This window comes from Mercenaria mercenaria, chromosome 14 (assembly GCF_021730395.1).
Source record: "Mercenaria mercenaria strain notata chromosome 14, MADL_Memer_1, whole genome shotgun sequence".
In the NCBI taxonomy this organism is placed as follows: Eukaryota; Metazoa; Mollusca; class Bivalvia; order Venerida; family Veneridae; genus Mercenaria; species Mercenaria mercenaria.
In genome coordinates, this window is record NC_069374.1 from 49,283,445 (window position 1) to 49,309,469 (window position 26,025).

Consider the following 26,025-nt stretch of genomic DNA (forward strand, 5'->3'; position numbering starts at 1 on the left):
AACCGCCAAAGTTGTATTTACATAGCACCAATATCGGCCATAATCCTTGTTTCAAACTTTTTTTTCTTTCTAAAATATCTAACCGCTACCGTTTTGCTTCGTACGTCATATGTTTGCACATACGCGCTCTGATTGGCTCACTATTTTTACCTGACCAATCGGCGACTAATTGTTTTACGGGTTTTTCCAGAGTCGCGTGATTTGTAATTTGACAGCTACTTTGATCAAATAAAAATAATAAGGTGTTGGAGACAACCTTGGCTTTACAGGAATTGAATTTTGCTGGTTAGATTATTGTTTTTATTCACCATTTGTATTGCAATGGTTGCTTTGTCCGCGGAAGGTCTAGAATGTTGTCTTTACTGACTGCGTATAGCTTGATATGTTGTTACGCCATGTTGTTAGACTTCGCATTCGCTCTGTGTATTGTTCGGTATGATGTCGAATTGTCGAAAAACAGATAAATATATGAAAATATGATGAGGCAATTTTAAAAGTTGATTCATTTGAATAACTGAATGCAATGTTTGAATGGGAAAATAGCTGATAATATTTTTTTCCTGGCCATGTAAAGAAAGTAGTTGAAAACATAGCTTCTGCGGGGTAAAAACCCTTGTCTATGGAGTAGTTATATTAGTATGATTTTTTACATAATTATGGCTCTAGGACTCAAATATAAGCCATTAAACTTAATCCACTCATGTGCCGGACCCCTTTGATATTTACTGGAACGCTGTTAAGGGACACTTTCAAACAATGCCCACTTATTTTGATATTGGAAAGTCCATTCAATTATACTGGAAGAGTTTCGACTTTAAGGTTCTACGTTTGACATCACCGTGTTAACGTTATAGATTACGTCAACGTCTCCTACATTACCGTTCGGCAAAGAAAACAATCAGTTAAATCGTTTATCTATATTGGGAAAACCGCTTTGTCAGACTCAACTTTCATCGACACTTTACCACATGTAAAATCCACATCAAACTTTATTCATCCTAATGTTCAGAGTATACAACACAAACTCCATACCGAACTAGACTGGCCTTCTCTGTAACCTGGATGAACGACTCTGTTGTATCCAAAAGCATAAAAAGGCCTTCATTTCTTAAACCTGAACGTAAAGATCTTGTTGGAGATTCTCACGTAGGCGTTATTTTATTCATCATAGAATACATACATTATTTGCGCAGGCCTGTCGTCTTGAACGCATATAGGTTGGAACAGTTCTCTCCGGTAATAGACGTATTATTTTTGGAGTTTTTCTTCGACCTCCCAGCTCAGACACTATCTACAACAATATTTTAGAGCACTCCATCGGCCTAGCTATCGACTCAGACATTCCTGATATAATGATTACTGTTATAATATAGTCTAAACTTTAATGCAACTTCACAACGGAAAATAACATCTATACCACAATAATTTAATCTCGAACATTTACCACTTTACTTTTTTCCTTGGAGAATTAATATTGAGAAGTAACTTTGGAAACTCTCTAAGACAGGCGTTATACACACTGACTAATTGTGCTCATTTCTAATGAAAGGCTTACCTATCTTCCCTCGTCCCTGAGCATAGTGATTCACGTTACAACCTAAGAAATTCTGAAGATATTCATATCGTCCCTGCTAGAACAACCTTATGTTATGACTCCTTTTGTACCCAACCGTTGATCGACAATGGAACCTACTGACACCAGCAATATGCAACTCCAAACCATTATCTTCGTTTCAAAAACAATTTACATAAAAATAAATCACATATATTATTACTTTGGTGACTCCGTTGATCCATTCAAGACTTCGCACTAAATGTAGTTCACTTAATTAATACTTTTTCTGAGTCGTGGCATTGTTTTCCTGCTATTTTCGCATGGTATTCCAAGGAATTAAGGAAAGTGTTTAGATTTGCTGGAAAATGTATAGCAACGAGTATTTCGTATTATTACATACTCGTTCCTATTCCCCGTTAAGTTACACTGGTACCGGAAACGTCAATATTTTTCCATACACTGACACCAGTGTGTTGTTGCACTACTTTTTCTATTTAGTTCAGTATTGTGAATCCTATTCAGGCTATTGAACATATTTATTACATTTACATAATATTTATACGTGTAAATGCGTATGTAACAAGCAAATTCGATGAATTGGTATCCCCCGCCGAAAGGGTTTGCGGTGAGGAATGGCAAAAAAATATATCCGGCAAAAAGTTAAGGATGTTAATAAGAAGCAAATAATTTCATTAGTCAAAATCAATCTAACAGAAAACAAATGTTTAATTAAAGAGTACATAATAAATGTATGATACTTTGATCCTGACTAAAGAATTTATTTTGAATGGGATATGCTTACTGTAATAAGGTTAGCTTTTAAAATTAAATGCAGTTAATTGAAATACGAGCTTGAAGTTTAACTGGAACGAAATATTGTCTTTGAGTGGTTTGGCACCAGGTGTTGTTGTTTAACATGTACATTTGAACTTAAAAAAACAGATGTCCTTATGAGAACACTGGTAAGATATCTTGAACATGACTGAGGGCAAGGCTTGTGCAGTCACAACTTAATATGTTGAAGGTTTGAACATTTAAAAAAAAAAAAAAAAAAGGAATGGAAATATATATATGTATATATATTTATTTTTTATGGGTGTGGGGGTGTGGGGGAACGGCAGAGGAAACAAAATTTCACATGTTGATTATAAATATTGATGGAAAATTAAAAATGAAAAACAAGAGGGTCATGATGACCCTGGATCGCTCACCAGAGTAATATGAGCTACATGTTTCTAATGTCAAACTGATGATTTTTAGAAATTTTTTGGAAGATTTTCCGATGTACATTCAAGTAACCCCTGGGGCGGGGCCAATTTTACCCCGGGGGTCATGATTTGAACAAAGTTTGTAAAAGTCTACTAGGAAATGTTACATATCAAATATCTAAGATCTAGGCCTTCTGGTTTATTTTTAGCAAATTTATGAAGATTTCCCTATGTACAATCAAGTAACCCCTGGGGATGGGTCAATTTGACCCTGGGGGGTCAAGATTTGAACCAATTTTGTAGAGGTCCACTAGGCAATGCTACATGTTAAATATCTAAGCTCTAGGCCTTCTGGTTTATTTTTAGAAAATTTTGAAGATTTTCCGATGTACAATCAAGTAACCCCTGGGGCGGGGCCAATTTTACCCCGGGGGTCATGATTTGAATAAAGTTTGTAGAAGTCTACTAGGAAATGTTACATATCAAATATCTAAGATCTAGGCCTTCTGGTTTATTTTTAGCAAATTTATGAAGATTGCCCTATGTACAATCAAGTAACCCCTGGGGCTGGGTCAATTTGACCCTGGGGGGTCAAGATTTGAACCAATTTTGTAGAGGTCCACTAGGCAATGCTACATGTCAAATATCTAAGCTCTAGGCCTTCCGGTTTATTTTTAGAAAATTTTGAAGATTTTTCTATGTACAATCAAGTAACCCCATGGGGCGGGGTCAATTTGAGCCCAGGGGTCATGATTTGAACAAATTTTGTAGAAGTCTACTAGGCAATGCTACAAGTCAAATATCTAAGATCTAGGCCTTCTAGTTTATTTTTAGAAATTTTTTGAAGATTTTCCGATGTAAAATCAAGTGACCCCTGAAGCGGGGTCAATTTTGACCCCGGGGGTCATGATTTGAAAATTTTTTGTAGAAGTCCACTAGGCAATGCTACATGTGAAATATCTAAGCTCTAGGCCTTCCGGTTTATTTTTAGAAAATTTTTGAAGATTTTCCTCTGTAAAATCAAGTGACCCCTGGGGCAGGGTCAATTTTGACCCTGGGGTCATGATTTGAACAAATTTTGTAGAGGCCTACTAGGTAATGCTACAAGTGAAATATCTAAGCTCTAGGCCTTCTGGTTTATTTTTAGAAATTTTTTGAAGATTTTCCTATGTAAAATCAAGTGACCCATGGGGCGGGGTCAATTTTGACCCCAGGGTCATGATTTGAACAACTTTAGTAGAGGTCCACTAGGCAATGCTACAAGTCAAATATCTAAGCTCTAGGGATTCTGGTTTTTGAGAAGAAGATTTTTAAAGATTTTCCTATGTAAAATCAAGTGACCCCTGGGGCGGGGTCAATTTTGACCCCGGGGTCACCCCGGGTGACCAAGGCAAGTGGGCGACCAGGTGTGGGTGTGCAACTTCACATGTTTATAATAAATGTTCACAGAAAAGAATGAAAGAAATGTAATGAAATTCTGCCAAATGGCAAGTTTGTTATGTACAAATATGTGGATTTTTAGACAATTAAAGGGCAATAACTCTGCAGTTACAAAAGAAATCCATACGAAATTGTGTGTGCACAACCACATTACAGTGCTCTAAATTCTGTTAAAGTTTCATAGTTCAAGGTCAAATATATCAAAAGTTATGATGCAGAAATTGCCATATTTATAGTACCCTATATAGTTAACACTAGAAACTTCTAAGGGCCATAACTCTGGTGTTACTTGGGCAATCTGACTGAAACTTGACGGGCCGCAAGAACTCATAGTGGTGAACATGTATATGAAGTTTTAAATAAATATTCCCAACCATTTCCTAGATATGACTCCGGACGGACGGACGGACGGAAGGACGGATGGACGGACGGACGGACGGAAAGACGGACGGAAGGACGGACGGACGGACGGACGGACAACGCCAAAACTATATCCCTCCGACTTTCGTCGGGGGATAATAAAAAGGTTATTATCTTTGCATCGGGAAATATGCACTCGTTCTTCAGCGGAAGAATATTGCGCTCCTAAAGTCGCGCAATATTCTAAAGACGTGCAATATTCTTCCGCTGAAAAACTCGTGCATATTTTCCGATACAAAGCTAATAACCTATAAATATCAAGAGCACATCTTGCGCTATATGCTGTCCTTGGCAACAGTTCTAAATGATAGAAAACATAATCTTCGGACTCAAAATCACCAAAACCGCTCCATTAGATCCGAGATTTTAGATCCGGTTTTTCAAAGTAACGATTTGACACGGACTGTGGGCTAGAAAACTATTCTGCATTTTGCTAAGCGACTTACACTTTTACTTGTAAAAGAGGAGCTCAGTTTTAAAGATAAGCTCAAGTAAGCTTTAATAAATAAGCTAAAATATACACGCAGTTAACTGAGTCAGGCTTGGACTCTTGAATGTTTTACTACAATTGCAGACTTTGTAGAACAATTGAGCGTTGTTCTGTGATTGCATATGCGGGTCAAAAGGAGTCCTGTGCATGATAGGATTGTGTGTTGAAAGACATGTATTGCAGTGCGTTGCCAGGTGATTTGTCTTTTTAAATTACAATTTTATTTTGCGTTTTATGTTTTTATTGCGTTAATTAATTGAATTGAAAAAAGGGGAGCGGTGGCCTAATGGATTAGGTGTCGGTCGCTCAATCCAGGTGTCGGTCGCTCAATCCAGGGGTCGTGGGTTTGAGCCCCAATGGGTCAGAACGATATGACACCAATATTGGTTTTTCCAGGAAGCGGACTCGAGAGTGGTTCCAATAAGCTTGAAGCTTTCATCACATTCGAGCTAAAACAAATTAGTAAAAACTAATTAATTAAATATTTTTCCAAGAAAATGATTCCACACATATTATGCTTCTGTCATTTATTTGAGGCTTATATCTAATCAGGTTTTCAAAAAGTATGTTAAATAATAAACATAATTTCCGATTAATTATGACAATACTACTACAGTACATATGTGAAAGAATAGCCCTCTAATGTTTGCAGGTACTTGTGTCCGAGCCCATTTGCTTTTATTTGTTTTGTATGTTTTTGTTGGGTTTAACGTCGCACCGACACAGTTATAGGTCATAAGGCGACTTTCCTGCATTAATGATAGAGGAAGACCCCAGGTGCCCCTCCGTGCATGTTACTTTTGAAAACTTTCTAAATACATACTGCATGTTATTTAGAATTACGTATCTTTTATTTATTACTATTGCATGTTATGCAATTTTATGTATATATTATATTGTTTTGACATGTATTATAATAAAATAATGAAATATGATCATCCTTTCACTCGCCACAACACATGCACGTAAAAGGTATTACTTTCTAGCAAAAAAAACAAACAACAACAACCGGAAAACCGGCTATTACAACGCCCGCTGAAAAAAAGCTGGAAAAAATAACCATATTGTAAAGTAAGAGCAAGACATGCTGTGTGACTGACATATTTGAAACAACACATCATCTTGGGTAGATATTTTATTTACAAATTTAAGAACACGGACTACGGAACACATGGTATTTCTGGTGGCGTCAGGATGAAATTTTGATCACGTTAGTGGACGGTGACGCTGATAATTTAATTAATGCTGTGTCGCTGGAAGTCTCTTAATTTCCAGGCGCTGTACTTGTTTCTGAAATAGGGAGAGAAAAAAAAATCCAAGTAGCACTTGCACCAGGTACACAGAATAGCATAAAGTACACATTTGCATTAATTAACTTATAGTTAACTTTATATCATTTTGACCTTGAGAATTTCACGCGGCATAAAATGTAGAACAGGCTCTTGAGTTTTCGGGTCATGAGAGATAACAAACATGCAATATTACTCGTTTCTCCTGGCACCGACTTTAGCGGAAATATAATTATATCATCAAACAACATTGTAAGGACTCCATGAGGACTCCATGATACCAGAGACTCAGAATCAACAACACAACTGAGCCTATACATTAAAATAGCAAAAAAACCCAAAAAAACAACAACTCCATTATTTCTTTATTTGTCTTTATGGTATAATTACATATTTAAATAAGGCCTTTGGAAACACCTTTTTTCCTACCTAATAAAATCTGGAAAGTAGATCCCTCGGAAGCACCGGAAACAAGGCAAGCAATGAAAATTGCAGACTCGGTTTGATTGAGTCTGTTCATGAGCAGTAATGGAAAATGCAACACTGCCCACGCCCACGCCTAAACCATGATCAATTGCGAGCTTAACAGTAGTTTTGTATGTGAACATGCTTGTACCAAATATCGCATTACACTTAAAATATCACAACAAACTTTGTACCAGGGTTTTATTTTTGCATTTTTAACAAAAAAAAAACAAAAACAAAAAAAAACGAATAGTTTTAGCGCATACATTGCATCCTTCATAATGATCAAAATAGCATACAGTCCTTTTGGCAAGCTGCACTCCTGTTTGCACTATCTTCCGAACTAATATACACATGTTTACAGACTAGGTACATTGTAATACACTTAAAACCCGTTAATAATACACAGTACATTTTCTGCAAGTGACAATCAATATTACTATTTGTGAAAAATAATTTCTTTCTCGTGTTTGATACTGTTTAAAACTTAAGCATCTGAGACGTTGCTTTAAAGCTCAACTTTTATAAAGACAAATGACAATTTTGTATTCTTAAACTAATTTCCCAACCCTAACGTTTAATCTTGGACTAAGAGAGACCTTTAGTTTAATTAGCGATTGCTTTCACGTTGTCCTCATACCTGATGTATGCTTGGAAGTTGTAAGTTACTTATAAAAATCGAACATTGAAAGGCAGTCGCGATTAGGTAGTTTAACCGAGAGCACGACAAAACATCGACACGACAATTCATCGACATTGACTGAATATCGACACGACAGAAGTGTCAGGTCGGTATTCTGTCCTGTCGATGTTTAAAATGTCGTGTCGATATTCTGTCTGGCGATGTTTTGTCATAAACCCGTTTAACCAGCTGACAAGAAAAACTGGTAAAACAGTTCTTCAGTTGGCTTAATGCTCGATAACCATGACAGGACGGCTCATTCCACATCTGCTTTATATTGGTATACAGGTATTGCCAAAATTCGAGGCTGACAAGGATAACTGGCAAGGTAGCTCAACAATAAGTGTAACATTCAATAGCAATGACAAGACTGTACAGTCCTTACCTGCTTTATTTGTAGGGATTGCCCGAACTGGAGGAATAGCAGCAGACGTTGCCACCTCTAGCTCCACAACCTAGGTCGAACTCCCAACCTCCGGTACATTCATTGTAGAGGTAATCCCAGGGATCAGGATTGAATGCTTGTCGACGCTTTCTGACCTCTCTCTCGACTTCTCCTTGATTTCTCTGTCGTCTTTTACCTTTACCACCCTTCTTGATCTTTCTTGCCTGTGACAACAACAAAAACAAACAAAATGAATGTATAAAATATATGTCAGATTAATATAACTCAGATCTTTCAAAATTATTCTATACGTTCAAGATAGTAGGATCTAATGGTTATTAGGCCTATAGATATTCGCATTGAAATCTTGGCATGAAAAGAGCAATGCTATGTAGTTAATGTACATTCAAATAGCCTGTCTAAAGATACTATACTAAGCTACAGGTATGACTTTATTATTATGTACTCTTGAATCAGAAGTTTTCTCTAGTTTAGGGGCCTACTTACTGAATAAAGTCACAAAAGTAAATTCTCGTATAAGTGCTGATTATGTTGTAAAAAGTCATATATTTTACAACTCGTTTATAAATCGAGATTATTGTTATACCTACTAGTCTAGATCTAAATGTAAGGACTTATACTTTGGTAATAATCACTTATATGAATAGTCATACTGACTCGAAGGTGGAGCCTAACTATCATATTGACCCTACGACAGTGAAGTCATAACGTTGCGTCATCAAAGATTGTGACGACGTACACAGCTTCAGGTTATAACACAAAAATGAAAGTTTAATGTTTGCAGACCTTTCCAAAAGTAACCTCTGCGTTCTTCGATTTAATAGATTTACTAAAACAATTCTTACCTTTAAGGTTTGGTCAATAAAAGAGTTTTTCGACCTGGAAAAAGTGATATAGTCTGCCAATATATTGAGAAAATGTGACTTCTGATGGCATTTTTTGTTAATGCTCGGATATTAGTATAAAAGTGTTCCTTAGGATCAAACATGAAATCTAAAAGGGGCTGTCGCCTTCTAGGATTCCTAATTAAAGTACAATGGGGTCAAAGGTCAAATAAGTGCATTTACTAATAAACTGTGCCGCTATGCATTCGTTTTATTTTCATATATCATTTAAATTGGTTTAAATATTGTGTCTCAACGCCCTTTAGTATTTTGTAAATAAAACTGATGAAAATATATAAAATATATATATAATATATATAATATTAATATATAGAATAATATATATCTGGGAAAAGTGGCATACGATGGCAAAGTGTGTTTTACTTGACATGTTTGCTAATCTTTACATGTGGATAAACTAGAGAAATATTTTTGGAACTGTCGTATCCAAGGGTTATTTCAATGTAATTTCAAGGTCACAGACATGTCAAGGTCAAAACTGAACCTTTAAAAATGACTTCAATGTTATTAAAGGTAGCAAAATAGTGCGTATATTAATAATATACTCAACAATTTTTCTAACTCCACACTTGTTTTATTCCCTTCTTCGCCACATTTTGACAGATTTGAATGAATGTTTTACACAATGTTAAATGATTATTTTATTATAATATAACACAAAAACGATCATAGCCTGATGTAAATTCATTTAACTGTAAGAGCAACAATAAGGTAACCCTTAAATTAAAAGTCACATAATTAATAAATTCCAAACCACAGTAGTACACTTTGATCCTGTTAATTCAATGAAATTCAAATTATTATATTCTGTATGTTCAACTATGTTTAGTTGTAATGGAACATCCGTCTATATTTTCAATATGAACATGTTAATTTTTTATCAGATTTGTGATGTCATTAATGACACCACATTAAAGACATAATTGATTATTACCGCAGATGGCAGTACTTACCGCATACAGACCAGCACCAAGTTGCATTCATTCTGTGACATTTATTTGGGAGAAGTGGGGGATGTACCTTATTTGAACGAATGTTCGCACAACCGATATCGCCTATTTAATTGAACTGCTCATTAAACAATGTGTCCAATTTTCATTCAAATCTATCAAAATTTGGCAGAGATAAAAACAAAAGTCAGGTGTTGAGCTAGAAAAATTGTTGAGCAAATGATTATAAAATGACACTGAAAATGCATTTCTTGCATTTCAGGCGGCAATAAAATTTGAATTAAGCTTTGAACTGACTATAAAAAAGAATATTTACATATTGTACACCTTTTGAAAACGTGTGCGAAAGAGAAAATATGATAGGTTTTGAGGAAGAAGACTACAGCGGAAAATGAATTACATATAAATGTATAAAATTCTCATGTAAATAGTTAAACTAACTTTACTGTCATGTATACAAACAAGTATTTTTAGCTTAATCAGTAGGGCGCAGATCTAAGGATCGCGGGGTCGTGAGTTGGCAGTTACTTGCGGGGGAAAGACTACTACTTCTAGCGACTCCAGATAACTGATTAGGTTAATCGCCGTTAAATGACTGAAATACTGTTGAAAGTAACATATATAATATTATATGGAATCCTTCTCCAGCCCCTAAAGAAATGATTTCATATTTGGTGATGATTCATTACATGATATATATTTATGTTAATTTGTCCACACGGTGATGGTTAAATAGGACCATTTTAGAAGAATAACTGAAATACTGGTCACAACATAAGTGTACCCAGTACATGTACGGTAATAAACTAAACAGAACAGATCTTTAGGAATTCAACTAATTTATATATAAACTATTCCCTTGATTTGCTGTAATATAGTTCTATTTCTTTTACTATCGGTCAGGCATTTATTATCATATTTTATGTATTTGCAATTAAGTAGCACATTTCAAGAACTAGATTTTCTCTCACCGAAGCTCTTAATGCGATATTTGCATCATTTTATTCTGAAAATTCAGCACGCTATTTCTGTTTCGATTCTTTTTATCTTTGGCTTTGCTTCTACACTCTTACTTCCTGTTCAAAACAAAAGTTGAAAACGAATCAGATCGTAACAATTTACAGATCTGACACTTGGTTTCACTTTGTGAAAACAAAGCTTGTGTCTTGACACTGAAACATTTTTCATTCAGATGTTTTACAAATAAAAATGTAAAAATAAAGATATAAAAACATCAGAAGGTTGATTTAGAATCTTTTATAATAGTAACGTTGAGACTCATTCAGTGAAATATTGAAGTTATACCCTCCGATATTTTCATGATTACTGACAGATGATGGTTCAGCTAATCAAAATGATGAAATATGGTGGTTCGATAGTTACCAAGAGATATACAATGCGTAAAAATAACTTCCTGCAGGATGAGAAGAGCATGGAGGAGAGATTTGAAATTCAAAACGATGGATTTATAATAAACAAATAATGCCGATTGAATATGTCAGGCTAAGACGTATAGTTTGCGAAGTGTTATGGGGTTTATTCGTTTTTTTATTATATAAGGGTAAAGTTATTTCTATATAAGGGTAGTTCATTCTAGCATTCCGCACTGAATCTAATTGACAATATATTTATTTTTACACGTTTAAGGCTACAATAGCGTAAGCTCACATTTGTTTATTTTATAACATAAGTAGATTCCTTTGAGATACATTGGTAAGTTTGCTCTACTCAGTTCTATCACCAACCAGTCACTCGGAAATCTAAAGGTGTCGTAACAGGAAAACAAACATGCTTTGCTCCTATATTCACAGTTATAATGATCATACTAATAACATTCGATATACTATCAAATTCACTGACAAATATCAAGCCTTTTTGAAGTTATGACATCTATAGAACCAACATAAACAAATAGTTACAAAATTGTAGATATTGGAAACACTTGAAGAGCGGTTACCAGTTCTTATAATAGCCTAATGTTAATGTGCAAAGAAATATTTTTTTACCTGATTCAAAAATATGAAAAGTACCATTTTCATGCTAATGGAATGAAAACAATATATAAAAAATTAAACATACAAAAAACATAACATTTGCAGTTATCTAATATTTATATTTACACTTTGATACATAGGTAATATTTCTAAACACCTACACATTCACGAAATTGCTACACCACAAGCGTAAACCACTGGAATAGAGTTTTGATTGACAGCATAGATCATTTTAGATAGTACTGCGAGAATTTGCACATCTCACAAACAGACTTAATCAAACGGAGCAATTTTTACGTCCTTGAGTTCTATGCTTCCGAAGGAAACTTTAGACAACAGTTAGTACAGTCAAAATATGTTTGCTAGAGCTCGACGGGACAAGCAAAATGTGTTCGAGATATCAGTAGTACAAGCAAACGTGAACTATACATTATATAGACCTGACGCTGAGTTCGAGCCAAAAGTAGTAATTGGATAATCCGAATTCGAGCAAACGAAGTTTGACTGTACCAGTCTTTATAAAATACGCGCCATAGATTTCTTTCTACCTGTACTGTTCATACAGACAATCATACAGGTAACCAACCAGCCGTTATGGAAATTGTTAGCCTGAAAACGGAAGTTTTAGAAACACGAGAAAGATAACTTCCATAAATGAACAAAATATCAGAACGTACGAAAAGTTAAGCTTATTCTATAGAAATAACCTTAGTCGTTTTGAAATTTGCCAGTCTCAAATGCAATAAATCTATTTGAAGTAATTTATTTTACTTCTCAGATTCATAATTATCACCAAAAATAATAAGTTTGTATTAGAATGCAGCAAAAATGGCGAAAATCTGAAGTTTATAACAAAAATGCACTTATTGACCTTTGACCTTGTGCTGTGACCTTACTATGACCCTTAGAAGGCGACAGCCCCCCTGAAAAGTTTCCAATTTTTATAAAGTTAACAATGACTATGGCTGTCGGGCATTAACAAAAAATGCCATCAAAGGCAATTTCTAGGCCTCTTTTTTGGATATATAGGCAGACTAATATAGCTCACAGTCAATATTACTTTTCCAGTGTTGGTAAATATCCATACTGACCTCAGTTAAAACAATAATTGCATTATTTTTCTTATATCGCGGATTAATTCTGATATTGGGTTATCATTACAGCAAAGTTTATTATAATAAGTTCGTTCTTGTATTTCATTTTAGTAAGGTGTACACACAGACTAAGATATTGTGCACTTATTGCATTTTAGTGAGGTCGATAAATCCATTTATTACATGACTGTATTCTATTGTTTCTCTGATTGGCTGAAAACGGTTTGAAAAGTAATAAGTACATATCATATCAACTTATCTTGGGTTATAAATAGTACGAAAATAAAAATAGATCAAAGTAGGTGCTTGGAAAACCAATATCAACCTGATTTGGTCTAAATGTATTCCTTATTTCTTTATTAAAGATACAATTGTAAGAACAAGACTGGCTATACATTTATTCATGTAATAAAACAATTATTGACTTTTTCATAGGTTGATATCAGGATTTATCAACCTTCAAAAAGTTATATTCGGCTCGGTGAATATGACTATTTTCGGGTTGATAAATCTTGATATCAACCTATGAAAAAGTCGATAATTGTATAATATCGACCGGATCTAAAAAGCAACAATTGTTTTATTATTAAATCCAGCTTACTTGTAAGTATAAGCATTGAAAACAGTCATTACACAATTTTCCGAAATGTAACACCTTCTGACTAGATTACGTACCTGTAAAAGCGCCTGAGTTTTTGGGGGGTTTTTATATAAAAATATCAACTTCTATTTTCAGACGGATTGTCGAAGACAATTCCGTCAAGTGGAACCACAATATTTACATATACGAATTTCGGCTTAATCGATTTTTTGATAACCACCATGTATTTTACACTCCGCCGAAAGAAAATAGTTCTGAAATTACCATGCTTTGCTGCGCAGACGATAAGTGTACTATATACGCGAGCGGACGATGTGCCCGCTGACCAATAAACAAGACAGTGTTCTTATCGCTGGAAATAAAAGCTCGGCTATCTTTTTGTTTTTAATCACCAAAAAGAAGTGAAATTATAGAATAATAGAACGTTGATACATGTAGATTCAAAAGAAGTTTCCAATGATTTACGATACTTGGAAATTATTGACAAAGGAATTTATTATATTGCCGAATAGAATATTACTTAGCTCTCGGTAAATCTGTAAAAGTTTTAACTATTTTAGAGCAAAAACAAAATATTTCATGCTCAAATGATTTGGCTATTACAGTCTATTTTAATTTGCAACACCGTAACCAGTTGCATGTATATTCCTTATAAGTCTGTTTTGTTTTGTTTGTTTTGTTTGTTTTGGGTTTAACGCCTTTTTTCAACAGTATTTCAGTCATGTAACGGCTGGCAGTTAACCTAACCAGTGTTCCTGGTTTCGGTACCAGTACAAACCTGTTCTCCGCAAGTAACTGCCAACTTCCCCATATTAATCAGAGGTGGAGGACTAAGGATTTCAGACACAATGTCGTTTATCAAAAAGTCTGATCGTCCAATTTTGTATGATTGTTTTGTAAATGTGTCTACATGCACATCTGGGCAATCTGATCATGATAGTCTGCATTGTCCTTAAATTCACAATGAACATAGAAATTTGGCAAGGAAATGGTTACACTGTTGTAAAAAAACAACCGAAAAAGACATTTACTAGTTAAACAGTCACAACAGAAAAGGGACATTTCTGATCTCGGCCTCACAGAGCCAATACATTTCAAGACAATCTGTCCTCTAGCATTTACAATGCTTTGATTCTCCGTGTGACCAGTTATCGACCAATAAGCGAGTCAGTAACCAATATTAATTAATTACGACTTTATCTCAACATACAGTTACTTAAAAGCGAGTTGAACACGTTTCGTGAAAATTTTCTAGATTTAAATCATTGCCTTATGCTATTGTCTTTACTCCGTAACATTGCTCTAAACCTATTAAAAGCTTTTCAAAAGAGAAATGACTAACTGAATCGTGAATGAAATAACACTCTCGTTAAATATTGCTATTGTTGTGTTTATTTGTAAAGGTTATTTCATACTTGTACTATTTAGTTTAAACAATATTTTATTATTTTTAAGCAACATACACATAACATGTACAACAAATTTTTACATGTCAAATACATGGATTGGAAAACAAGCTGATAGCTTATGTAAATTCCTTGTACTATTTGTTAGCCTGCATTGCTAGTATTTACCATTGTTTATGTCTATATGCTGTATTATGCATTCGACTAATAAATTCTCTGTTCTGTTCTGTTCTGTTCTGTTCTATGATAAAACAATTTACCTAAAGATGATTATATATGGTACATCATTGGGTCAGAACAAAGACACAAACAACATTCTTTACTATTATTAACCCTCATTAGCCAAACGATAAAAGTGTAATTATTAATTTGTCATGTACTGCGCAAACTAAATCTTCATAAACGTCATATACTTGTTATTTTTATAGATATTTTGGGTTAATGATTAATATGCATGGCAACTGTATTGCTCTTTTTGTCAACTGAAAAAATGAATAATGTTCTTGTTGACAATTCGGACATAGGCACGCATGTAGTGGACACATGAGAATACACAAGCCTTCGTAAATCCCTTTAAAACGTCTAAAAAATGGGTGCGTAAAATATGAATTTGCTGACCGCCCCATCAAATGTCATATTTAAGAGATTAATATCTTCGATTCAGTTTGTGTAAACCTGTTTGACACCGCTAAATTAATCTGCTCTACTTTCGACGCCTGATTTTGCGGACAAAATCCACTGTGAAGAAGTGCTGCCAGAAATCCCAATAATAAAAAGTGTCTGTGTGGATCAACTGTATATTCCATATCATTTTGCCAAACTTGGAATTAATACCAACACCGTATTAAGGAATATATGTCTTTAATACAGTACAATAAAATTTTCTATGAAAATTCACTTTTTCTCAATTATTGATCACAAGGTCAGTGATTTTTTTTCTTCACTTTGTACTGCAGTCCCAGTTGGGACTGTTTTGATAATGTTTCTTAAGGGTGCCTTAAACTGCAATTCATTCATAAAATCAAATTCATACTGAACGAACGATTCCGTTGATTTCAGCCTCTTACAGCTATGCGCTATGCATATTATACGCAGCTTCTGAAAACTATGCACATTGTACGCAGCTTCTTACAACTATGTACATTGTACGCAGCTTCTTACAACTATGCACATTGTACGCAGCTTCTGACAACTATGCACACTGCGCGCAGCTTCTTACAACTATGCACATTGTACGCAGCTTCTGACAACTATGGACACTGTACGCAGCTTCTGACAACTATGCACATTGTACACAGCTTCTAACAACTATGCACACTGTACGCAGCTTCTTACAACTATGCACACTGTACGTAGCTTCTAACAACTATGTAAACTGTACGTATCTTCTGACAACTATGAACACTGTTCACGACTTTTGACAACACAGTGTCGGACAATTAGGCACATGGTATGAACAAAGCGCAAAAAAGGTATTGTTACCACTCAGAAGTTGCTGTAGCTTAATGAAAGGGTCTGCTTTGTGAGTACGTGTATTCTTGCATTAAATCTGAAAAAAATACGCGAATATTCATGTACAACCCAGCAAAAACTATTACTGAATTAATAAATCACAAAACCGGTATATTGTAAGGTAAGGTAAGCAAATATCCCATTCTTATTCCATGCACATATCTACACCGTACATGTCGAATGAAACATTATCTGCATCAGCACAGGAACAATGAAGACCTGTTTCATAAACTTAGGCAAAGACAGACAGCACTAAGTAAGAAATAATTTATAGCAAAACAGTGCTTTATCACAATTTATACACGATGGGCGGTTATACGTCGGGCGTAATAATTTCACGAGGGCGCCGTCCGAGTGAAATTATTTCGGACGACGTATAACCGCCCGAGTGTATACATAGTGATAAAGCACTGTTTTACTATAAATTATTTCGATTCTAGTATGTTCTTTATTGTAAAATTTATATCAAATATCATGGAACTATTTCTTCGCGCCGGCATGGCGCCATTACTAGGTATTTGTTAAAACACGCCAGGACCGGAAACAGTAATACATCTTGCGACAGAATTCAGTTCGAGCGAAAATTATTGCGTATTATTCAGCAATGCGAATAACTAATTCAGTATGTGAACAAATTAATCAAAACATTTGTGCAATGTAACATTTCGTTTAATACATGTTATTAAGTAAAATTTTTCATGAAATTTGCAGGAACTATTTCTTGATGCGTACATGGCGCTAAATATCACGTTGACGTGACGTCAACATAACATCGTTGTGATGATTAAGCATTGTTAGCCATATTAGAATAACTACTACTAAACATAAGGATGATTAAATCGTTCTTCTTCTTTTTGATTTGGTAGATATAGGTAAAGTTTGAACATTTTTATTTTTGCGCATTGGTATTTGATCAAGTGTGTTTTGGATCGTATTTGGGGTTTCCATTGGGAAGCTTTTATTTCTCCTTTTGCCGCAAAAAAAACCCAAAAACATGAATTGAAAAGAAACTGTGTTTGTTTATGTGTGAGGTAAATCTCCAAAATCTCCTTTATCTTAATTTGAAAAGTAAATCTTACGCAAAAAAAATAAACAAATATACTCTGTACTGTTACAAGAAAGTGTTGTAAAAGGGTATATATGACAAAAAGAGTAGAACATGTATATGACAGACTTACATTGGAGCTGTATGCAGCGGCCGTTGAAGAATATACTAGTATTTAACTAAGATTAATATCACAAATACAAACAAAATTGAGCCGACCCATGAGAAAATCAACATAGCGAAGTCTGGTCAGGATCTATGCTGATCGCTTTCAAAACCTTTGGCAATTAGAAAATCCGTTAGTGAACAGCATGGATCCTGATCAGTCTGTACGAATGTGCAAACTAGTCCGGATGAATGCTGTTCGAAAATACACAGTATGTTGGTTTTCTTCTCGTGTGGCTCATTAAAATTTTAATAAATCATCTTACCGCTTTAACGGGTGCTTTAACTGGTTTTGGAGGTACCGCTACCGGAGCTTGTGTTGTAGGCCGAGGTGCGCGGGTGGTTGGTCGTGGTGCACGGGTGGTTGGTCGTGGTGCACGGGTTGTCGGTCGAGGTGCTCTAGTAGATGGAAATGGAGCTTGTGGTGTAGGTATGAAAGGCCAGAATGGGTACCAGAAGAATTGTTGTGTCACGGGTGCGGGAGGCGGTGGTGCACGTGTGGTCGTAGGCCTTGGTGCCGGCGTTGGGTCTGGTGTAGGAGGATCAGTAGTTCCGAAATCGACGTCTAGACATTCACCCCCTTCTTTCTCACAGTTATTTATTACCTCTGAAAAAGAAGTTGCATCCATTTCATTTTTGTACTTGAAGACTTGTTGGAGGTTCGTTCTACGTTTATTTAGTTTATGCAGAAGAATTTTGTATTCTTCTATTGTAATCAAGCCATAATAAACCATGTATCAGACATTCAGAAATAGAATATGTTCACTTATATACAAAACATGCACAATCGTTTGCAATAGGTCCACAAAAAGGTATGCTCAAGCTTGATGTTTATGCACATTATGTTTTGCATTAAAAAGGAAGATAAACGCGTGTCAACAGAGAGATTCACGCGCTCACGAGCTCAGTGTTAAAACACTTTTATAGGTGCGTTCCGTCGCAAAGTGTAAAGCGGATAATTAAAAAAGGAACTCACGTTAACGTCATAGAGCAACGCATATATTTTCGCGCATTTCATGAAAATTTAACGACGTTTAAGAAATAATTCATAGCAAAACAGTGCTTTATCACTATTTATACACGATGGGCGGTTATACATCGGGCGTAATAATTTCACGAGAGCGCAGCCCGAGTGAAATTATCTGGGATGATGTATAACCGCTCGAATTACTTCGATTCTAATATGTTTATTATTGTAAAATTTATATCTAATATGATGGAACTGTTTCTTCGCGCAAGCATGGCGACAATAGTAGGTATTTGTTAAAACACGCCAAGACCGGAAACGGTAATACATCTTGCGACGGAATTCAGTTCGAGCGAAAATTATTGCGAATTATTCAGCAAGGCGAATGACTAATTCAGTATTTATATAAATTAATCAAACATTTGTGCAATGTGATATTTCGTTTAAAACATGTTATTAAATAAAATATTTCATGAAATTTGAAAGCGCTATTTCTTGATGCGTACATGACGCTAAATGTCACGTTGACGTGATGTCAGCATAACAACGTTGTGATGATTAAAGCATTGTTAGTCATATGAGAATGAGAAATATATCAATTTATTATTTTTTAAACGCTTTATGCTAAGTGAAGAATAGCGTAAGCGCATGTACACTTTGTTTTGTATCACCTTGTGAATCCTCGACATGAGTGGTACAGTCGCCTGACCGAGCTCGTGTCACATACAGTCCCTCAGGGTTCTACAGATGTTATAACATGAATTCTAACTCGACCAGCAAATAACTTACATACACAATGAAGAGAAGAGAAGAGGTTATTTGCGATAACCAGTGCGCCTGCAAAGGATTGTTTTGGCTGTTCCTTATAATGCCAAACCCCCGCGAGCATTTGTTTTTACGAATGAAAGTCACGTGACGTTTCTAAATACTAACGTAAAAGTGGTTGAATCTGCGTACAATAAGATAAACAAAATTGCACACAAACAACTAATCACTAATCTGTTTTAAGGACTAGAAGATAATTGATGAAAGGTTTGACGGCCATGTTACATAATATTTGCTGCAATCCTTAAGCAATGGGGATATTACATGGAGGGGATTTCAACAGTCACATCCAGGTGCGTAGCACGAAGTGTAACTCATGTAAAAAGTAGTTACCATTTGTTTCTAACAATGTTGTTTCAAGTATGTCGTGTTAGAATCAAAATAAAACTTTCCAAATTGTGATTTATGTAAAGGAGAAAAGCCGAAAACTGTCCATTATGTGAAAGAATGGACAAATCGAGGCGCAACGCGCCGAGATTGTCCATTCTTTCACATAATGGATAGTTTGAGGCTTTTCTCTGACTTAAAACACAGTCCTCACGAAAAAATCAAGATTGTCGTGATATTATATAATGTCTCTTATGTTGCCCTCTTTGAGGCAAAGACAATTCATTGATATGTGTCTAGGTGCTAAATAAAAATACCAAGTCGAATGGAGTTTAAATTAGACTGCATATAAATATTTATTGCAATTAAAAGTTTTTTTAAACACTAATGATATTCAGTGCTGATTCTTAGGAAAGTTTCGAACATATCTCGTTTTGTCATATTTATGAATGATTTGAAGTACCTTTACAAAAAGTAAAATTACACTTGGCCTTACGATGTATAGTTGCCCATGCTTTGTTCGTGCTGAGTTTGCAGTTTTATATAAATCAAGTAATTTAATAAATGACGGGTCCAGGTGAAGACATTCTAAATTAGTATATGTATTTTATATCGTTATTAGAAAACAATCGTTCTTATCTTGTAATTACGAGATATTCTTTCAATTTTATTAGAAGAAATGTACCCGTATCACAAGAGATCTTTACTCATTATGACTCATATCTTGTTTTTACGAGAAAATATTTCGTTATTACAATAAATAGCATCGTTATTGCAAGACAATTATATTCAAGTTCAATTAAGATCATTACGGCCAAATTTTCTGGTAATACCGAAACGTGCAGTAAAACTTTAGGGAAATTGACGTTGTTTTTTGTCTTTGTAGTGGAAAGGTGAAATTGCACATTTCTTGATAGGACTGCAACAAATGTCAGTTATGGCACAAATTTAACCAATTTTACACGAACACTGCATGAGAAAGATATGTCTGCAGCATTTGAAAAAGAAAGAAACATTATGTGTTTTAGCTCGATTATTCAAAGAATGGGTGGAGCTATTGGACTCCAGTTTGTTTAATTCTGTCCACTGTTTTCGCGTTTAGGGCACAGCCATTATTTTATCTGGGGACTATATGCCGCTTTTCATGGATTTGCACTCTAAATTACATTCTGGTATTTATAACATGTGTAAATGCTGAGTTCTGCTCAACTCGGGGCTAGAGGGCGTGGACGGTAGCTTGCACTTCCACTACCGTCCATGAACAGGCTCAATCAAACCGAGCCTGCAACATTTTCGTTTATGTCGACCTGTGGTTTTCCACTTTTTTATTTCATCCATGCGTCGATGTCCGCGTCGGCGTCCCGATTTGGTTAAGTTTTTGTATGTAAGCTGGTATCTCAGTAACCACTTGTGAGAATGGATTGAAACTTCACACACATATTCACTGTGATAAATTGACTTACACTGCACGGGTTCCATAACTCTATTTTGTATAATTTTTTAATTAAGGTTTTATATGTAAGCTGGTATTTCAGTACCTACTAATGAAAATGGATTGAAACGTCACACACTTGTTCATTGTGATAATCTGACATGCAGTGCTCATGTTCCATAACTCTACTTTTTTACAAAAGTATGCCAGTTTTTCGACTAAACAGTTGTTGGTTAAATTTTTGTATGCAAGCTGGTATCTCAGTACCCACTAATGGGAATGGATTGAAACTTGCACATTTGTCCATTGTCATGAGCTGATATGCATTGTACAGGTTCAATAACCCTTTTTGCAATTTTACAAAATTATACCCCCTTTTCGACTTTAATATTCATTCAATTGACAAGGCTGTTGAATAGTCAAGCGTTGATGTACTCCGACAGCTCTTGTTTTTACATTACGTTGCCTATTTTCATCTATTTTTGACTGAAAATGCCATACCAGGTGTATATCTGTGATACTTTTCTATTGCGATTTACGAGTACACAAAGAGGACTTTATTACTTTCTAACGGTTGAAGATTTAAACTAACATTCTGTAATTACTTTTGGCACATTGTTTGATTTTCATTTGACTGATAATTTGTGGGGCGATTTGGGTTAAAGTCATACGTCCCTCTTCAGTTTTTTTATTGCAGTTACAAGTTCTGTAAAACGTTACAGTTTATATTTCGAAACTTTCGAATTTCTTAGGTTAATGAACTCACACCTCTCAACGTACAAGGTTGTTACTATACCTGTCCATTATTAACCTGTACCTGTCCATTCTTAAAGTATCCATTATTTTAAAAATGGACAGTTACAGGTTAATAATGGACAGGTATAGAAAAATAATCACGTGTATAGAACGGTGTCGGTACAATAACCTATATAATGGACAAAACTAACAAAGGATTACATCACAACCGTGTTTTAACATACTAGAATAACAAGAGTTTTTCGTTCTTATTGACCATATCGACATTATTGATAAATCCCGTTTTCCGGTATCTCCGCACATAGGGTCAAGGGGGGGGGGGGGGGGGGGGGGGTGTCCCGTTTTCCGGTATTTCCGCACATAGGGTCGTGGGGGGGGGGGTCGGCGAGATTAACCGATATAAAGACCGTGTACAATATGAGCGATTATTTTTGCCAGAAGATAAGAATTTATGAAAGATCTTACTTTCTCACAATGGAAATACTATTCTACGACTTCGGCAACATTTTTTTGCAAAAATAATCTGTTTATCTTGAAAAATGCAAATAATTTCACACCTTCGGTATCGAGCCACGGAAGCGGCAGTGTAGAATAAAAGATAAAATTTCAAAAATAAAGTAAACTTTGAGGATATTTTTGCTATATCTTAATTACAACAATGTTTGATGATAATCTGCAATACTTTTTTATTCATTTTCTTTGTTTAAAACTTTAAAAAAGGATAATCTAAACACTACCGCCATGTAGCGTAATGGCCGATACCCCCCTCACCGTGAAAACGGGAACGGGCGTTTATTAGTGGTTTATACCGGAAAACGGGATTTTATCCATAATGTCGATATCGAGATTGCGAAACAATATATCATTCAGGCCTTCGGTCTTCGTAATATAATATATCATATTTACGCATAAGAACACAAAACAAGGGTTATTCTACGAAAAACCGCAGTTTGGAACTTATTACTTTATTAAATTGCATGCGTTATCCCTAGATTAGTAGAATCGCAAATTCATTCTCGGCAAGACTTTACCAAGTATTTGTTATTTGTTGCTATAGGCGCAATGTTTTTGTTTTATTAAAATTTGACTGAAGAAAAGTTATATTCTCTGAATAATCTATCATCTTTAAGTCAAGTTTTTTTTTTATTAAAACAAAAAGCTCTTGACAAAAGGTCTATCTTATGTGACTGCTGGATAGACAGACAAATGGACGAACGAAAAGATAATGACACAGTATAAAATTTATGATTACAATGGAACAGAAAATAAACAGCCAGTTTATCATTCTGTAAAATTATTTGTCAAGTCTATGGTTACGTTAATCAAGATGTAAGGTTAATAAAATATCTTATAATCAAGCCGCGCCATGAGAAAACCAACATAGTGCGTTTGCGACCAGTTTGGGTCCAGACCAGCCTTCGCATCCGAGCAGTCTGGTCAGGATCCATGCTATTCGCTAACAGTTAATTGCAATAGGCTTTGAAAGCGAACAGCATAAATCCTGACCAGACTGCACGGATGCGCAGGCTGGTCTGGATCCATGTTGGTCGCAAAGCCACTGTGTTGGTTTTCTCATAGCGCGGCTCAAATGTCATTGTCCTTGGACACTGAACCAAACACATCCATTATTTATCTGCCGGTCTGCCGGTAAATAACTAACATGTAGCCATCAACATCAAAGAAATTTTGTGTCAACATGGGTCATTTAAATGTTATTTCTTCTGGTAATATCAACTATTTACATGTAAATACAAACAATTTCATTAATTATAACCTCGAAGTTTACTTCTGAAAATAGCACACACAGCCGACGTCTGTTTTTCAGTTACATTTTACAAATGTTTACATATTTGACCAAACAAATACTTTTTTCGGCGACGCCGTCTAAATTCGTTTTCGTTACCTATGCCACGTGACTTCAGTTTGCAAATCAAACTACTTGATAACGCATTATAGATAATTTATCAAAATGGAAGATTTATGCAACACTCTGTCTGATTGGACGAGAGTGTCAATTTCTTTCACTCTGTTGATTGTGCTACGCTGAGTGAAATGTAGACAAAGCGTTTATCCTAAACGACGCTGTTCACAGTTTTAAAGCTAACTCAGTATATTTAGCAAGAATATTGATATATCTCAAAATGATAAGTAAGTTTAATAAATATGATAAAAACCTGTTCAAATACCAACATATATCAAATTAAAGAAAGAGCTGAATACGGTCTGCGTATCACATGAGTAACTTTGATGACGATTTGATACTCGGGGCTTTATTTATCCCCCACAACAATCTCGTTTTTATAATGAAGACGAATTTTTTAATTTTGAAAATGAAGTTACTGTTAAATATAGTAGTTATAAATATTGTATTATACTCGGCGATGCCAATGGACATACTGCGAATTTTCCTGATTATGTAGTTTTTGATGATTTTCTTGAAAAACATTTTGATTTAGACGATGAGTTTATGCGCGATTTTAATTCTACAGATTATCTGACTAGTGAGAATATTCCATTAAAAAGATCATCAAAAGATACCAAGACAAATGCGCCGGGTCTAAAATTTTTAGAATTATATATGCAAATGCAATAACTTTTTTTTATTGTTAATGGACGCATTGGCAACGATCGTGTAATGGGAAAATTTACATTTAGAGATACCTCTACTATAGATTATATTGTAGCTACAGGAAATTGTTTTAAATATTTCACAAATTTTGAAGTGCTGGATACTGATATGTTGTTTTCTGATGGGCACGCTCTTCTTTCACTTTGTATTAAATGTCCCCTTAACTTAATGGTAAATGTACCCCTGTCCCAAAGCAAGGTTAAGCAAAAGTCGATCCCAAAACGACCTAAATGGCAGGGTAACCTACAAAATGAGTTTATTGAAAACTTACAAGCTGACAAAATAAATCATATAAAAAATATGGTGTCAAATTTGCCTACAAATGTGTCTAAATCTAAAATAAATGAAGTATCAGAAAGTATTGCGGAACTGTTCAATGACTCGGCTAATATCACTTTTCCACATAAAATTTCAACCTCAATTAATTGTCAGAAAAACACTAACAAGCCCTGGTTCGGGCCTCTCTGTAATAAATATAGGCTTAGATATAACACCGCGAGAAAGAAATTTAATTTGCACAAGACTGACCTATATAAGCGCGAATTAAATCGAGCAAGTAAAGCTTATAAACAAACAATGAATACCTTTATTCGGAAGCACAAAACAAGAAATGAACGTAAACTTAGGCATATGCACTCAAACCGTCCGAAAGATTTTTGGAAGGTTTTGAACAGCTTCAATACCCAAACTGGGCCGAACAAAGTGCCGGATATCCAATACTTTTTTGAGCACTATAAGAATATTAATGTTGATTGTAACGATGAACAAAACGAAAATACTGATTTCGACATAAACTTACAACAAAACGATGATGTTCTTAACAGTAAAATTTCTATAGATGAAGTTAGTAAAATGATCGGTAAATGTAACAATGCAAAGGCAGCATCACCACAGGATTATATATACAATGAATACTTAAAGAGCACTGAACATATCATGGCCCCAATATACTGCGATTATTTCAATAAAATATTTGACTCTGGTATTCTTCCTGATAGCTGGTTAATAGGAACAATTACACCAATTTATAAAAAGAAAGGATCCCCCCTCAGTCCAGAAAATTACAGACCTATCACTATCTTAAGCTGTTTAGGAAAACTGTTTACTGCCATTTTAAATGAACGTATAAATAAGTTTCTCCTCATAAATAACGCATTAAATGAAAATCAAGCAGGTTTTAGATCTAAGTATTCGACATCTGACCATATTTTCACATTGAAATATATTATAGACAAGCTTAGGGCACAAAAGAAAAAACTTTTTTGTTCGTTCATCGATTTTTCGGTAGCCTTCGACAAAGTTTGGAGGGTGGGCCTTTGGAGTAAGCTACTTAAAACCGGCATCGATGGGAAACTGTTTCAGGTTATCTTTAACATGTATGCCGATATTAAGTCTTGCATTTCGGTAAATAATGATATTTCACCATTTTTTAAAAGCCAGTGCGGGGTTAGACAGGGTGAAA

At 35.0% G+C, this 26,025-nt stretch overlaps 1 protein-coding gene across 1 annotated transcript in view; it reads right to left on the reverse strand.

Moving 5' to 3' along the window:
* Positions 1-6,233: 6,233 nt before the first annotated feature.
* Positions 6,234-26,025, reverse strand: part of LOC123527515 (uncharacterized) — a 29,305-nt gene continuing 9,513 nt past the window's right edge. Inside the window, exons 2-4 of the mRNA XM_045307011.2 lie at positions 17,894-18,234; positions 7,935-8,158; positions 6,234-6,403 (exon numbers count right to left, since the gene is read on the reverse strand). Coding sequence (XP_045162946.2) covers positions 7,940-8,158; positions 17,894-18,234 — 560 coding nt within the window. The 3' untranslated portion in view covers positions 6,234-6,403; positions 7,935-7,939. The remainder of the gene's footprint in view (positions 6,404-7,934; positions 8,159-17,893; positions 18,235-26,025) is intronic.